This window comes from Drosophila subobscura, chromosome E (genome assembly GCF_008121235.1).
Source record: "Drosophila subobscura isolate 14011-0131.10 chromosome E, UCBerk_Dsub_1.0, whole genome shotgun sequence".
NCBI lineage: Eukaryota > Metazoa > Arthropoda > Insecta > Diptera > Drosophilidae > Drosophila > Drosophila subobscura.
Window position 1 is genome coordinate 2362558 of NC_048531.1, and position 15018 is coordinate 2377575.

General features: G+C 43.0%; 4 protein-coding genes across 10 annotated transcripts; 2 read left to right on the plus strand and 2 right to left on the minus strand.

Annotated features, from left to right (window-relative positions):
* Positions 1-568: 568 nt before the first annotated feature.
* LOC117890131 (copper chaperone for superoxide dismutase-like) lies at positions 569-1544 on the plus strand. The gene is given in 4 exon segments (XM_034794818.1): positions 569-598; positions 642-665; positions 668-1281; positions 1343-1544. Coding segments are annotated over 4 exon segments (789 nt in total). The 5' UTR covers positions 569-583; the 3' UTR covers positions 1479-1544.
* Positions 1545-1985: 441 nt separating this feature from the next.
* Positions 1986-5092, minus strand: LOC117890126. Of its 5 annotated transcripts, none has more exons than XM_034794812.1 (6): positions 4907-5092; positions 4255-4644; positions 3339-3587; positions 3074-3272; positions 2700-3007; positions 1986-2636 (listed from the first exon to the last, which is right to left on the minus strand). In XM_034794812.1, exons 2-6 carry the CDS (start codon positions 4639-4641, stop codon positions 2034-2036), a joined length of 1746 nt encoding a protein of 581 aa, XP_034650703.1. In that variant the 5' UTR covers positions 4642-4644; positions 4907-5092; the 3' UTR covers positions 1986-2033. The 5 variants fall into 5 exon arrangements, with proteins under 5 accessions (XP_034650703.1, XP_034650701.1, XP_034650699.1 ...); XM_034794810.1 differs by having other exon boundaries at positions 4255-4709; positions 4907-5091; XM_034794808.1 differs by having other exon boundaries at positions 4255-4712; positions 4907-5091.
* Positions 5093-7616: 2524 nt separating this feature from the next.
* On the plus strand, positions 7617-13434 carry LOC117890125 (USP6 N-terminal-like protein). 3 transcript variants are annotated; one of them, XM_034794806.1, is made up of 7 exons: positions 7617-7742; positions 8403-8709; positions 8779-9460; positions 9534-9919; positions 9987-10051; positions 12567-12672; positions 12736-13434. In XM_034794806.1, the coding sequence occupies exons 2-7, from the start codon at positions 8558-8560 to the stop codon at positions 12800-12802; spliced, it is 1458 nt and encodes a 485-aa protein (XP_034650697.1). In that variant the 5' UTR covers positions 7617-7742; positions 8403-8557; the 3' UTR covers positions 12803-13434. The 3 variants fall into 3 exon arrangements, with proteins under 3 accessions (XP_034650697.1, XP_034650698.1, XP_034650696.1); XM_034794807.1 differs by having other exon boundaries at positions 12618-12672; XM_034794805.1 differs by lacking the exons at positions 12567-12672; positions 12736-13434 and adding an exon at positions 11034-12162.
* Positions 13435-13707: 273 nt separating this feature from the next.
* LOC117890130 (arginine-hydroxylase NDUFAF5, mitochondrial) lies at positions 13708-14978 on the minus strand. The gene is made up of 3 exons (XM_034794817.1): positions 14787-14978; positions 14474-14729; positions 13708-14412 (listed from the first exon to the last, which is right to left on the minus strand). The coding sequence occupies exons 1-3, from the start codon at positions 14924-14926 to the stop codon at positions 13810-13812; spliced, it is 999 nt and encodes a 332-aa protein (XP_034650708.1). The 5' UTR covers positions 14927-14978; the 3' UTR covers positions 13708-13809.
* Between the last annotated feature and the right edge of the window lie 40 nt (positions 14979-15018).

Consider the following 15018-nt stretch of genomic DNA (forward strand, 5'->3'; position numbering starts at 1 on the left):
TACCCCACCATGGTGTGTGTGGATTAGTGCGTGTAAAACACGCAGCCAATGATGGACATGTATTGCTCGTTATTTTTTAGCGCTCCAAAACGGTTTTGTCTTTATTCAAACGGACACTGCACGTAATGTATGTATGTATGTGTTGGTGAGTTGACTTGCTGAACTGCGATGGAACGAAAATTCGTTTTAATGTTTTGATTTTGTTTTCGGGGCGTGCGAAGCAATGCTTTGCGGCAGTACCGCACCCACTCCCGAATACGGTCCGCACTCAAAAATTATACCCAATAGTGTAAGAATGTAGTTTTAAAGCAAGAAAAGACTTGAATAGAAGGAAAATACGAATGAATACACAAACACCATGGTGGGGTACTCTCCCCCCACAATGAGCGGTAACGATTCGCTTCCTCTAAAATTCGAATCGACTACACTGTATGGTTAGTGCATTTGGTCAATGCGGATTCATCGTCGTGCGACCATACAATTCGCTGTAGCGATTAAATACCAAAAACAAAACAAAAAAATACTTTGTTTATCATTATTCATCTATTCATTATTAGTCGGCACTTTGTGCATTGGATCAGAAATGGGCTCTGTTAAGGTAATTATTGGCGGAGAAGACATGCGCTCATTTTAAAGAGTAGATTGAATTTGCAGTTCAGATGAAAAAGGGGACGAAGCCTATGCAAACACACTGCGAAAGGCTCTGGATGGTTTGGGTGAAGTGGATGTCGACTTGAAAGAGGGACGTGTGATCGTTCAGACTGAGAGTCCGTGGTCAGAGGTGCACGATAAGATTGAGGCCACCGGACGAAAGGCTGTGCTGTCGGGATTTGGCGGACAGTCGGCAGTTGCTCTGATCAACACAACCGGCAGTGTGGTGGACCGAACGCCTGTCCAAGGCGTTGTACGGTTTACTGCCATCAGTGCAAAGAAGCCTGCCGTTTTGGTGGATGTCGTAGTGGATGGCCTGGAGCCGGGATTGCACGGCTTCCACATACACGAAAGTGGCGATGTTTCCCTAGGGTGTGCCTCTGTTGGCGACCACTATAACCCGCGTCAGTCGCGTCACGGCAGCCCAGAAGCATCGAGTTCAGAACGGCACGCTGGCGACTTAGGCAATCTACGTGCTGATGAGAGTGGACGGGCAAAGATCCGGTTTGTGGATGCTGAGCTGGAGGTGGCGGAGATTATCGGAAGGGCTGTTGTTATAACAGCCAGTGCTGACGATCTGGGACTTGGTGCAAACGACCAAAGTCTGATTGACGGCAACTCGGGCGAAAGGTATGTCCATAATGATGGTACACATAGTATATTTTGATTGTATGTGCATATTTCACTTCAGAATCGCCTGCGGGATAATTGCTCGCTCGGCGGGAATAATGGAGAACTTTAAGAGAATCTGTGCCTGTGATGGCGTTACGCTTTGGGATGAACGCAACAAACCTCTGGCTGGAAAGGAGCGCTCCCAAAAGCTCTAAATGTTTCACATCCACCTCTGACTTTGTAAATAAATTATAATTATATGATTAAAAGTTTTATTAGTACAAAAAAGTGACTGCTCTTTGATTCTGAATTCTTTTAAAGTTTTATTTAAAATATTTCTTGCCGGGTTTGCTTGATCTCTTGTGATTTTTTAGCTAAAATTATTCATTTTATTTTAAATTATTATTATCTGTTTTGCTCTGCCAATACCTAAGGGGTTGGGATGTGTTGTGTGTGTGAGTGTATGAGTGTGTTGGTTGGTAAACTTTAATTGTTCTGTTGAAGAACATACAGACGCGTTTGTTGTACAAGATAATAATTTTATAATTATAATAATAATGATAATAACCATTATGCCTAATGCATTTGACATTAATTATATATATATGTATAATTAATTTGATTCCTCCGTTTAAACTACAGCGCATGCCACAATCCCTGCACCTTATTTTATCCTGAGGAAGCAGAGAGCGGGGCAAGCTGAAGATTCCTTTTTTTTTGTGTTATGTAAATTATCCGTACAAAATATGTAAAGTGTATATGTTTTCTGCTTATTTACTGCGCTTGCCAGCCGTGTTTACACACCTGTTGGCTTTTTGTACTCTACGTGCTTTTTTCGACTCCTCCGGCTCATCAAAAGCTGGATCCATGGTCATCAACGTCGGAGATAAGCATTGTTTTATGGACACTGGACTGACAATAACGCCGCTTCTCTGATGATTTCCATAAAAGAGCTTCGGCGAATACCCCCCAGCCCTTACAGTTTCGCTACTTTCGTCGCCACCGCCACCACTCGGAGACGCTAGCTCTAGGGATTCGGCTGCCTTAGAAGTGGACGCAATTATGTTGGACTGTGCCTCTGAAGGACGCTTGCGCTTCAAATGCTTGGAGTTGACAGCCAGTAGCTTTGCCGTGGTGGATTCGTCCGGAGAGGCAAATTCCTTCAGTTCGCCAATGCTGACATCGCTCTCATTGTCTGCATCATCGTTGATGATGATTATGTGCTCCGGATCAACGCCCTGATTGACGAGTGCCTGGAAATCTTCGGGCGGCACCACAGGTGTCACCTTCTGATTGCACGAACTGCACACAGCAGGAAGGGCAGGACTCTTGGAGCGCCAGAACTGCAGCTCCGTCTTGCACTTGTTGAGTTCCTGCAAGGACCAAAAGCGATTAGAGTGGCTTTACACATCGCAGGCATGACAGGCCGCACTCACCTGCAACAAAGTAGAAAACTTTCGTGCCATTTCCTCGTTCTTTTTGTCGTTCTCGTCCAACCGATTGGCGTACTCAAGTGTTTGTTTCTGGTGCTCGGCCAACAGGTTCTGTTGCTCGGCAAACAGTTTGCTCTGCTCGGCGGCCTTGCGCTTGCAGGTGCGTAAATCGGTGCGCAGCACCGACAGCTGATTGTTGTACATTTTCATGCCCTGTTTGATTTTGCGTATGCCCTTGCGGAGCACCATGTGGTTCTGTGGGGGGGAATTGCTATCGCTGTCCGCGAGATCCGAAGCTATGGCGAGAATGGCTGCAGACAAAAAAGCAGGAGGGTGTGGATTAGCGTTAGTTCAACACTGGATAGCCCATCACCTACGTCGCTTTGTTGTGGTGGGCGAGGTGTAGAAATTCTTATTAAAATACGCCAGCCCAGGAAGCGTGGGCTCAATACGGTCCTTGAAGTACTCCATGGCCATGGTCGAGAGATCAAAGAGTTCGTCGGTCACCCGATAAGGGCGCTGCAGCTTGGGCGTAATACTGATGTATTTCAGAATCGCATTCACCTCGTCCAGTATCTGCAAACGGGAAAAGTGTTGAATTTGTTGAATGCTGATCGCGTACATCACGGGTATCCCACTTACGGCGCCTGGAAAGAAACAGCAATGGCCTCGCTCGATATGCTTTCCCATGGACATGTGCAGCAGCGAAAGCCGCATGTAGCATGTCTCGATTATGTCGCACTCGCAGGCCAGTGGGTGGCTGCGACGGGCCGACTCCCGACGCGGCATGTTCGCCTTGATGGAGTGGAAACGGTTGTACGTGGTCTTGATCTGCCTGGCGAAGGCTCCGTTCAGGATGGCCATGCTAATGTCATTAAAGCGATGCGATACCTTCAAATATGCAAATTCGCATCAGATTTCCAACTAAAGAACTTACAAATTGTTTATTGATTTGCGTCTTGGTTGCATATTTGGGCTGCTTCTGCCTGCTCGCCCGCATCCATAATGCAGTGGAGCTGCTGCCTCCTACCATTTAATTATATCAGGTTACATTTTTCGTCGCTACCTAAGAACCAACACACACACACACATATACATCGTCGAGGGTGAGGCATAAAACACCAGAACAAAAGGTTTTGTTTCAGACACCGAACTGAGATCACCCTTAAATCTTTGGACTAAATCTTCAACCAAGTTGGCTGAGTTTTGTACCCTAATTCAAGAATGTGCATTTAAAATGTCGTGACAAAGTTATAATTGCCCACTGCAATGGGAAAAGGACGCCAGGCCAACAAAAGGAACGCATCGGCAACTGATGTCTGATGACGACTCGTGTCAGCGACTTTGAGTGGCAAAAATAATAGCAGCAGCAGCACATACTAGTAATCGTGTTCGTACTCGTACTCGTACAAGTGCATTTCAGGTAGTTGGATAACTCTCTGCGCCCGTCCCACGCTTGCACTTGGAAAATTGCTATTTATTGATTTAATAGCGAAAAAGGCCAAACCAAAAAGAGAGATAGAAGCAATGGGAATAGACTGACAGCGGGGAGACTTACCATTCTCAGATTCGAAACATTTTTGTAATCCAAGAAGCCGACAATCTTTTCCACGAGTTCCGTGGGCAAATCGAGAATGTTGAGAACGGGAGCTGGCAGCCCACTGGACAAGGAGCTTGTGGCGCCACCACTTGAACCGACCCGGTCGGAGCGCTGCATCTGCAAGGTGTAATTATGGCTAGTTACCACACTGGCCGAGAAAGCCAGGGTGGCTGGCGAGGATTGCGGCTGGCTGTTGTAAGTTGCAGTACGCCTTAAGACGGAGGTACGTGCAGCCGCCTCCCTCTGGGCTGGGTTAGAGGCGTTACTGCTGGACGCTGGCTCAGATACGGATCCGTTTCCTGTCGATGGTCCGGCACTGCCACACATTTGGCGGGTGGAAACCATGTTCTAAGAGTCGATACTCTATGGATCCAAAAGAGTGGACAGAATTATCTTTCAGCTCCTCCTGTGTTCTTCTGAAACATTAAAACACGAGAATTAGAGGTCGATCGATAGACGAACGTCATTTATTAATATATTTTAGAGGAGATTTTAAAGTTGTATCTTATATCTACACTAGCATCAGTTTGCTAGCCTCCCTCCGTCTTCGGTCGCAAGACATTTGGTAGTCATTTGGTTATTTACGCACTTGAGAGTTGGGTTTTCGTACCCGTTTTATGAAATGGAATTATTGTATGTGCATCGTTTTTCCTACTTCTGACGGTGGACCACACTGTCTAGTTTGCATTCAATTACTTTTAATTATAATCTCTGAACGGTGACATTCAGTTTTCTTCCGATTTTTCCAGCAGCACAATTAAATACACAATCCGTGGCAAAAAAATGGTCGTCAGTGTGACCGCGGAATTATCGATAAAATATACCGACAGACACTCAAGTATACACCAAAATATACCATTTCATTTTTAAAAAATACCGTAATATACCTTAGTCTTGAATCATATTTCTCGATGTTGATGTTCTGTTTGATATAACTAGCTTGCAAAAACTTTTAACACTGAAACAATAATTAAGTCCGATTGAAGAATCAATTTGTCTTATTATAAATACTTCTTTTTATTGGATTATATACCTTTTGACCTTATATTTTAAAAATTTGTAAATGAATATTTAATTTGATTTGGTAAGGAAAATTCTCTGTCAAACGCTCTCCCGATCTAAGAAAAATATCGATGTATTTTACGCTTAATATTATTATTAAATTATATTAATTTAGTCGACGGTATACTTACGGTATATATGGCTATATTCCGAAAAAAGCTCGGTATATTACGGTATATTTGAGAAGGTTAAAGCACTAACCAAATAGTATATATACTATTTGGTTAGTGGTTAAAGTTTCCACACAATTTCGAGACGATTTCAAAGAGATTTCAAACAAAAATATAGACAGGAATGGGCTAAAACAGACACAAAAAATGGTCTATGCAGGAGTAAAAACTATTTTAAGCCCAGTACTCAGACTCGCAAAATATTCTTGCGACAGAATCAGGAAAAAAATAACAGAAAACTTGGGCGATTAAATACTTCAATCGCTAAGCGAAAGAAAGAAGTTTTTATCTTTTGACAACATTATCAAGACACGAGGAAGAAAAATATCAAGGCTGGAAAAGACCATTAAATGAAGACGATTAAAAACTTATTAATACAGTCCAACGAAAGCTGATTATTTGGAGTTTATAAGTTATACTCGGTACTCATTTTATCAATTTATAAAGAGATAAAACACATGTTTATTGCATTTATGTCCCTCCGGAACGAACTTATTCAAGACTGCTGTGCTTTCTCCATGCACTGTTGTCCTCCCAGCTCCGTATCAACTCTGAAATAACACACACCATCTGTTTTCAAACAAAATTTGAATTTTTAGCGGGCTTCATTGTGTAAAGCCTGGTACTCAGATCGAAAAAAAAACTTGCTAGCAATATATTTTGCTATCAGCAGAGTGTGACCAGAGGTGAAAACCGCATTCCGTACGGTTACACTTCTCAGGAAGCAGTGTTGTTTGGTTTACCTTTTTGAATATGTGTGAAAATTGAATAAAAGATTAATAAAACAATGAATGCAAAATGGATCCATGCAGGAGATTCTTTTCGTGAGACTGGCGGCTCTTGCATGATCGGAGGAGGAGGACAATCAACGAAATAAGCGCCGACAACTTTGATTAAACCCATATCTGCAGGAAAGAAACCAGGACGGTCGTTGTCTATACATTTGGGTATTATAAATTATATAAATATGTGTTAATATATGGAAACCCATGAAACGATAGCCTTGCATTTCCCCAGTTAGAAACTATGACAGAGAATTTGCAAATGGCTGGGAATAACATATGCAGACTTCTTTGATTGGTGGAGCAGGGCCCTAAGCAAGGCCGTGCCAAGTAATATTTGCGCCCGTTGCAAAGTTGTAAAACGGCGCCTACAAGCACCCTTCCTATTCAACATTGGATAGTTTCGAGCCCTGATTGTCGCCATCGCCCCTTGGCACGACCCTGTGGAGTATTACTTGGTCCCAAAAGGAAAACAAATTAAAAACATTTTGTTAACAGCCCAGCCGGGTCTGTGTCTTGGCAACATGAAGATACTGGCGTTCAAATAAGTTAAGCAAATTATAAATGCAAATAAATTCAATATAATCTCATTAATCTATAATAATTGTTTCCTTTTTTGCCGTTTGATGGCCTTAAGCTCGTTTAGAAGCACGGTGGTCATTTATCTTTCAACTTCACCGGCATTGTTGCCTCCATTTGATTGAGACTTTACTCTCTGTTTGCTAGGTACCCTATCGGAAATTAAAACAAATCTTTATTTTTCGTGCTGCTAGCAACATACCAACGAATAACACACAAATACCATCAATACCACACAAATACTATCGATACCACAAAATACACTCTATCGTCTGACTTTCTAGATTTTTTCGGCCTGTTTTTTTGTCGATCTGAGTACTGCCTGGACAGTGTTCGTTAGGCAAACAACTCTTTTTTGAGCTCAAAATTTTTAGTAACATTTGTACCTGGTCAATGCGTCTGCGACCAACCAATTTCGCTGTAGCGATTAAATTAAAAAAAAAAAAGAGTACTCCCTGGCGTACAGCCGCTAGAAAGTAACTTGTGCGCACAAAATGTTCTTATCGGTTCCATAAGAATATCATCCCTGATTTTTTTTGCGACACCTTTTTTTCGATCTGAGTACTAGGCCTTAATATACTAGGCCAAATATACTACTTGGTTAGTGGCCTTAGTTAGTGGTACTGGCCTTAAAAAAAGAACAAACCTATTTTTCATCGGTATATTTTACGGTATATTTTGAAAATGACAAGGTATGTTTCGGTTGATTTTCGAGGCGACGGTATACTTTATCGATAAGTCCGCGGCCGCTGCTGAACATTGAACATGCAGCCAAAGTAATGAAAAAAATTGTTAAACAATCCCTGACTTGTTGTATTGTATTTTTGTAAAGAGTCAATCACAAAATTAAATGGTAAGCCCACTCAATTCATTAAATGAGCCAGTTCACACATGTAGCCGAACAGAAACTCGGGAGTGAAAGTCAAAGAACAAAACTTTCTGGTTGGCATCGAGAGTGTGTGCTTGTGTGTGTGTGTGTTGACAAAAATACAACAAAATCAAATCGCGTCGAAAACAGGAAGTGTACCGAGAGAAGAGATAGAACATAAAGAGCAAAGCACTCGCTTGCAATGAATTGATAACTATATTTGCCTAATAAGCATCATCTATCGGTGATGTCACGGACACAAGTTATCCACTCTCTCTTTCAACTGTGTTTTGGCTCTCCATCTCGGGGGTTTTAAATTTGCAGTTTTGTTTTTGTTGCTTCGTGCTTCGATGCTGCGGATGCCTAAAACATTTTTAATATCACGTCATTTTTGGCCACGCTCTGTGGCAAGCAGCGTGAACACAAGTCGTTCAGCGAAATCGATTCCACTGCATTTATGTGTATGTTTGTACACATATGCATAGATTGTACATTAACTTCGTCGCGAGAGGTTTCTTGTGTCGGTGTGTGCGAGGGTATGACTGTTTGCATATATATTATGTGCGTATATCCACTAGAATATATGTACATATGTACATGACTGTTTTTACTTTCATATGTTAATGCTTTTGTCTTTTATCAAAGTTTCGCGCTATCGCTAAGCCAGCGAAGAAGCAGCAGCCACTCCCCATACTCGCCCAAGTCAACTGAGTGAAGAGAGTCTAGTAATTCCATAATTGTGGCCTCCTCCTGTGCCACCGCCACCGCCTCGCCCACCTTCTCCTGTCAGCCTGTCCACGATGACGGATGGTGAACAGCGGGAGGCCTTGGTTAGGCGTGCCGAGGACGAGCGCGAGGAGATTGTGAAGCGCTACGAGCTGGGACTCGATCCCACCAACATTGTGGATCCCTGGGAGAATCCCACTTTCGAAATCTATCACATAACTGACAAGTGAGTTTTTCCGTTTTTTAATTTATTTCCCTTAATATACTTATATGTTTCTGATCGCCTTGATTGCAGATACGGCTTTATGCACGACTCCCGCCTGCCCACCACGCGCAACTCTCAGGAAATGCAGCTAACAAAGATTGAGCTCGAGCGTGATAAAAAGTGGATGAAGATGCTCGCCAAGTGGCCGCCACCCCAGGACAAGCTGCACACACGTGTGTACAAGGGCATACCCAAAGCCGTTCGTTGGCCAGCCTGGAAGAAACTGCTCAATGTCGATCAGTCAATAGCCAACAATGTCGGCGTTTATCCCCGCATGCTCCAGCTGGCCAAGAAGTACTCCACTGAGACGCGCCAGATCGACGCTGATGTGAATCGCCAGTTTAGAGACAATCTTGCCTATCGGGAACGCTACAGCATCAAGCAGTGCTCGCTGTTCAATGTGCTCAATGCTTATAGTATCTACAACTCGGAGCTGGGCTACTGCCAGGGGATGGCTTGCGTGGCTGGGGTGCTGCTCCTGTTTATGCAGGAAGAGGAGGCCTTCTGGGCCCTGAACACCCTGATGACCGACCAGAAATATGGCATGCACGGGCTGTTCATCGAGGGATTCCCCAAGCTGACACGTTTTATCGACCACCATGATCGCATTTTGTCCAAGATAATGCGAAAGCTGCACAAGCATTTCACCAAACACAATGTTGACGCACTGCTCTATGCTATCAAGTGGTTCTTCGTGGTTTTCGTAGAGCGGGTAAGGCATCATCGTTGCCTCAGCTGATATGAAATTAATAATTTATGCGAATACCTTATTTATTCTGTTGCAGGTCCCCTTCAGTCTGAGTCTACGCGTGTGGGACATATTTCTGTTGGATGGTGACAGAGTCATTCTGGCTATGGCCATCACTATTCTATATCTACACAAGGATGAACTGCTCCGCATGAAAGACATGGACGCGATCATCGAGTATCTGCAAGTGAAGCTCCACAAGAACTTCGGCTACTCCGACGACGACGCCATACATGCCCTCGAACGAGTGATGAAGAAGCTGAAGGACTTAAAGCTTGATGCGCCTCCACCAGCCAAATCAAACGAGTTTCCCACACGGACCTTGGGAGATTTCGTCGAGGCTGATATGGAAAAGAAAATCGGGCGCAGACGCAACGATTACACAGACACGGAGAAGCAAGTCATAACAGATGTGATATCAAGGTTGTAAATGCATATTTAAAAAATATCAACAAAGTTTCAGGTCTCAGTATGTGTATTATCCTTACAGACAAGAACAGAATGCAATTGATGTGCAATCGACAGTGTCCTATGAGACTTCGGAGTGTGCTACAGGTGAGTGTCGCGTGGTTTGACAATTTCTCCCACCCCCTACACTTTTGTACATACTCTAACTAATACTAATGCTTGCTTTTCCACAATCCACTAACAAACCCAAGTAACTCAGTAATATGTATTCAAATTACCTTTTTTTTTAATATTGTGTGGTGCAAGACATTTATGTATATGTACAGAAAGAAATATAAGCAGTTTCCACAATATGAACCGGAATTTGAGTTGGTGTTGCACTACAATATGTGAATGTATGTAAATACGATAAATCTGTTTTTGTATGTCCCACCCCCCAAAAAGAAACAGCTATTTTCAGTTTAATTATGATATCGTATAGTATTTATTTCTTTTTCGTAGCCATGTCTCGATTTTTGTTTGATTTTACGTACATATGTATACTTAGATCTAGGTAGTAGTCCTCTTTCAGGGTGAAGACAACTCTGTATAATATTACGTACTTTTTAATTGGCGTTGTGTGTGGGATGGTCAATGGTATTGTCGTCGGATGTAATTGAAATGGAACTTAGTTAATGTTAGTGGTTTTGTATAGAATACCAAGAACGGGAAGAACGGAACCCCTAAGAGTAACGGATATAATTGTAACGAGCACTAATTCAACATATACCTATATAAATATATAAATGCTGTATAAAAAATCCCATTTAAGGGCTGCCCCTTGAAAAGCCATAACAAAAGAATAAAAAAATCAGTCCAATACAATTCACGCTTATTAAGTACGCCCCCCAAAGTTCATGTCACATAATCGGATGATCCATCTTGTAACCATTGTCTAACATTGTCCGCTCCGTGTACATATATGTATATGCCTGCATTGATCACATGCCACCGCTTCGCTTCTGCGTCTGCGTTTGGGTTGGCGTTTGCGTTTGTTTCCGCCCTGCCCGGTATGATGGAGCCGCGCCGATCTCAAAGTAAATCCAGATATGAACTTAACTCGCATTCGCTTCTGTAATTTTGTTCCTAGGTGATGCATACTCAATGAAAACCTATCAGAGTATCACTAGCTTAGCCACCTCGCCGGCAAATAGCAGCTACTCGCTGTACAGCAATGGATACGTGGTCACCACTGTTGAAAATGCCCACGAGCACAACCACGATGCCAGTCGCAGCCAGAGCATCCACAATCTCACCTATCTCAACTCTCAGCCGCCGCAGCAGAATGCCCTTCCCAATGGTTTGCAGCACATGCGGCACAGCTTCAGCAGCGATAGCGACAGTCGCAATCGCCTCGATCTGGATCAGGCACTTGAGGCGCTCCAGAAACAGCAGTTGTACCTGCACGGGAAGCCACCACCACCACCAGGTGGGCACCGGGAGCTGGATCGGGGTATTTCTATCGTGCAGAATGGAGGCACACACATGGATCAGCAGCATAATAATGGTGCCTATGCCAATGTCTCAGATGCTGATGATAATGATGATGCGTTGAGTGTGGAAAACACGCGCCTTTAGTTTTTAGTTCATTTCTAATATTTAATCTTTGTTTATGTAGTTAATGTCTTCCTTTATGGTTTGTAAAACGCATTTGCCAACTAGAATTCCATTTCCCATTGCCCACAATGAAAATTTCCACGAACATAGCTTTAGTTTTTGTAATTTCAACGCATTGCAGCTGGAAAACTGAATTGTTTTGTCATTTTCTAGCATTGCTCAATGTTTGTATCTAGTTTTTTCTACTTTTATGTTGCCTCCTCCTAACTCTTTGATATTAAATACCTGCTAAATATGTATTCCAAACTGACCTGCTAAGATACCAACGATTCCAACGTTTGAAGCTACGTACAACAAAAAATATTTATTGATATCTGTCTAGCGACTTTTCTAAACTACTTTGCACCTACTTCTACAAAAATTATTAGACTTTTTCCCTTGCATTTACTCAAATTACATATATATATTATTCTCGCTTTATGAAAGCAACTAAAAGTTAGTTTACCTTAAAGCCAAATTGAAATGGTAGTTGTAATTTGATTAGCCAATAACTATACAAATATGATTATAAATACAACATACGAGCACTAGTACAGCGAAAAGGAAAACTGTACTGTACCGTACCGTACCACACAAATAAATATAATATTTTATACTGAAAATGAACTCACTTGCCAGCATGATATGAATAGAATAGAAATCTCACGAATATACATTAATAGCATTACGTACACATGTATTTCCGATCCGATATTTGTAATGCAAGAACTGTTTCAGATTCAGAGATCTATATGAATCCGATTCGCTTTGCACCACCTCACATAAACCACAACTTCGTACAACCACAACTACAACCACAACCACAACAACACTAACACTGCTAACAAGAAAAACTTCCCATTTACACCTCAAAGTCACATCCTCAACGAAAACTAAATGAAATTTTCCAAAAACCAAACTTCTTTCCAACGCATTGGCCACACAACGAACTGGGATTGGTGTGACGTTGACACGTGTTCTGTTCGATAATTGACAAAACAAACAAACTAAATGCCACTTTTATTAGTTACGCTTACTGTTCCCGAGGACTCGCACTCAATACGAAGTTCGCTTGCAGGTACTTCAGTTGCCTCGCACGGCTCATCGGAGACCATGTCGCTGGAGGACAACAAGTGAGTAACAAGTAACAAGTAGACCCCATACAACATGGCTGACTGGCCTTGGCTCTCTTGCAGCATTCACCTGAAAACCGCCAATATGCTTCAGAGCACGCCACAGCGCGAGATGCTCTTGGGCACCTGACGTCAGCTGCCGCCGGCGTCTTGCTCGACGCTGGCAGCTGCAGAAAATCATACCACAACAGCATTAGGGAGCACCGCCACCGCCACATCTTCTCCACGAGGAACCCCAACACCACCGCCTGTACCGCCCCGATCGCCGCTGGCTCTTGGATGATTGGCAAAGCAGCAGATGACCACGAACCAAACTGGAATAACCTAGGAACTGCTCGTTGTTTTCTGCTGCCTATGTCTGGCCTTGAGTCTTATATTCTTACCACAGCAACAAGAAAAACAACAACAGCAGCTGTTGTAGCTGGAAAAACGCAACTATTCCCAAAAGTAGCGGAATAATTTATGATAATCATTAACCATACCATCTGTATATAATTCATGTCGTTTAAGTTGGCGAGAAAAACAAAGAGCAGAGCGCTTGTAAAGAAGCTTTGGGCAGACCCAGTTGATCGAGTTTCTGGGACAGCGGAGCCAAATGTTTGGAATTTGATTAAGCAATTGAGAATTAAATGCAAAATGCTAAAGGAACAATATTTAAGCAAGAGCAAATCGTATCTAATACACATACAAAGCGGTTAGAAATCTATTAGATTGCATATTGAACTACGAATAAACGAATATTATAAATTGTTGTAAATTGTACTTGTATATACGTACCGAAGAAAATACAAAGCAACGTTAAAAAGTTACGTCCAAGAAATTTAAGCGAGTGTAAAAACGGAGCCGAATGCAACCAAATATTAATCGAAGGAGATCCAATCATTATGATAGATATAACACTATATATATGTACATATATGTACTATGTAGTTATACGCAACCGCAACAAATTGACGAATAAAGTGCAAGGGCATTCTTTATATGTAATCCTTTTCGGGATGAACATTTACACGAATCAGACCATGAATTATTAAGTTAAGTTTCCCAAATAGGGAACCCTTTTTATTTAAGTAATGGATAATGTTCAAGAGCGTTTTATAAATAAAACTAAATTGAATTTGCAACGTTTTCCCATTCTTACGTCTGTGAGTCCACCTTGCCGCCCTTCTCGATAATCTTGCCCAGATCCTTGAGCGACACCTCTCCTGTGCCGCGTGGCAATGGCTGAGGCTGGTTGGGCCCCGGCTTCCAGCCGACAAAGTAAATAATTTGGAAGGTGGCCGGCACACCGCTTTCATTTGGTTTGGCGTAGAGCTCTTGGTAGATGGCACTGGCGGCCATCATTGTCTCGCGGCTAAGGTGTGCGGGCCTGTTGAAGGCTGCGTTGTTCTCCGCCATTCCCTTGAGATCCCACATCAGCTCAAACATGCTGGGATAACCAATAACTAGTTCGTCGGTGTCTATGGTCAGCATAGTGAAGCCGGCGCGATTCAGGAGAGATCCGATGTCGCGAATCTGTGTAAATGGCGAAATGTGAGGTGAGATGCCACCCTTGCGCTCCAGCTCGGCTAACTGCAGCGAGGAGCGCAGCTCGTACAACGTATCCCCGCCAAACATGGAGGCTATGAAGACGCCGTCTGGTTTCAAGCTGCGCTTTATCTTGGCAAAGCAGCCCGGCAGGTCATTTACCCAATGTAGACTCAGGCTGGAGATGACCAGATCCAGGGAGTTTTCCTCAAACTGGGAATAGATATAGTTGGAGGTGATCGTTGGAAATAAATTAAGATTATGTTTTACTTACATTCAAGTCCTCCTCGTCTATGACTATTTTGTGCATTTTGAGGCCTGGTGTGCCCTGCGCCTGCTCAAGCATTGTGGCACTTATGTCTGTAAGCGTCAGATGCTGCACACTCTCGGCCAGAATGTGCTTGGAGAGGTAGCCTCGACTGCACCCGATGTCAGCGGCCGCCTTGAACTCGCGCTTAATGTCAAACACTCGATCCGCTAGTCGGAATCCCACCTCCTCCTTCAGATAGTCATATAATCCTACATCCTCACTGTGTCCAACAATTGATAAGAAAAGAAAGCCTCCTCAAAACCATACGCTAACTTACCTCAATGCGGCGCGTTCCTTTTGCAGCCGCTTGGCGTTGCGGTCAAATATGCTTTGATGCGTGGGTTGTGTGAGTGAGGAGAGGGCCCGCAGATCGCATTTGATCTTTAAGGTCGATAGCTTTGCAATGTTCTTTAACATAGTCCGTTAAATCAATGCGGTAACCACAAACCACAAACAATTCTATTCGCACCGGCAGGGCAGAGAGAGACAAAAACAAAACTAGAGCTCAG

Coding starts and splice junctions, on each gene's coding strand:
- LOC117890126 (XM_034794812.1), bottom strand. CDS start 4,641: ATGGTTTCCACCCGCCAAATGTGTGGCAGTGCCGGACCATCGACAGGA. Junction 3,273..3,338: donor GCTGTTTCTTTCCAGGCGCC/GTAAGTGGGATA, acceptor TCCCGTTTGCAG/ATACTGGACGAGGTGAATGC. Junction 3,008..3,073: donor GCCCACCACAACAAAGCGAC/GTAGGTGATGGG, acceptor TTTTGTCTGCAG/CCATTCTCGCCATAGCTTCG.
- LOC117890125 (XM_034794805.1), top strand. CDS start 8,558: ATGACGGATGGTGAACAGCGGGAGGCCTTGGTTAGGCGTGCCGAGGAC. Junction 8,710..8,778: donor ATCTATCACATAACTGACAA/GTGAGTTTTTCC, acceptor CCTTGATTGCAG/ATACGGCTTTATGCACGACT. Junction 9,920..9,986: donor ATAACAGATGTGATATCAAG/GTTGTAAATGCA, acceptor TTATCCTTACAG/ACAAGAACAGAATGCAATTG.
- LOC117890130 (XM_034794817.1), bottom strand. CDS start 14,926: ATGTTAAAGAACATTGCAAAGCTATCGACCTTAAAGATCAAATGCGAT. Junction 14,730..14,786: donor AAGGAACGCGCCGCATTGAG/GTAAGTTAGCGT, acceptor TGTTGGACACAG/TGAGGATGTAGGATTATATG. Junction 14,413..14,473: donor TAGACGAGGAGGACTTGAAT/GTAAGTAAAACA, acceptor ATCTATTCCCAG/TTTGAGGAAAACTCCCTGGA.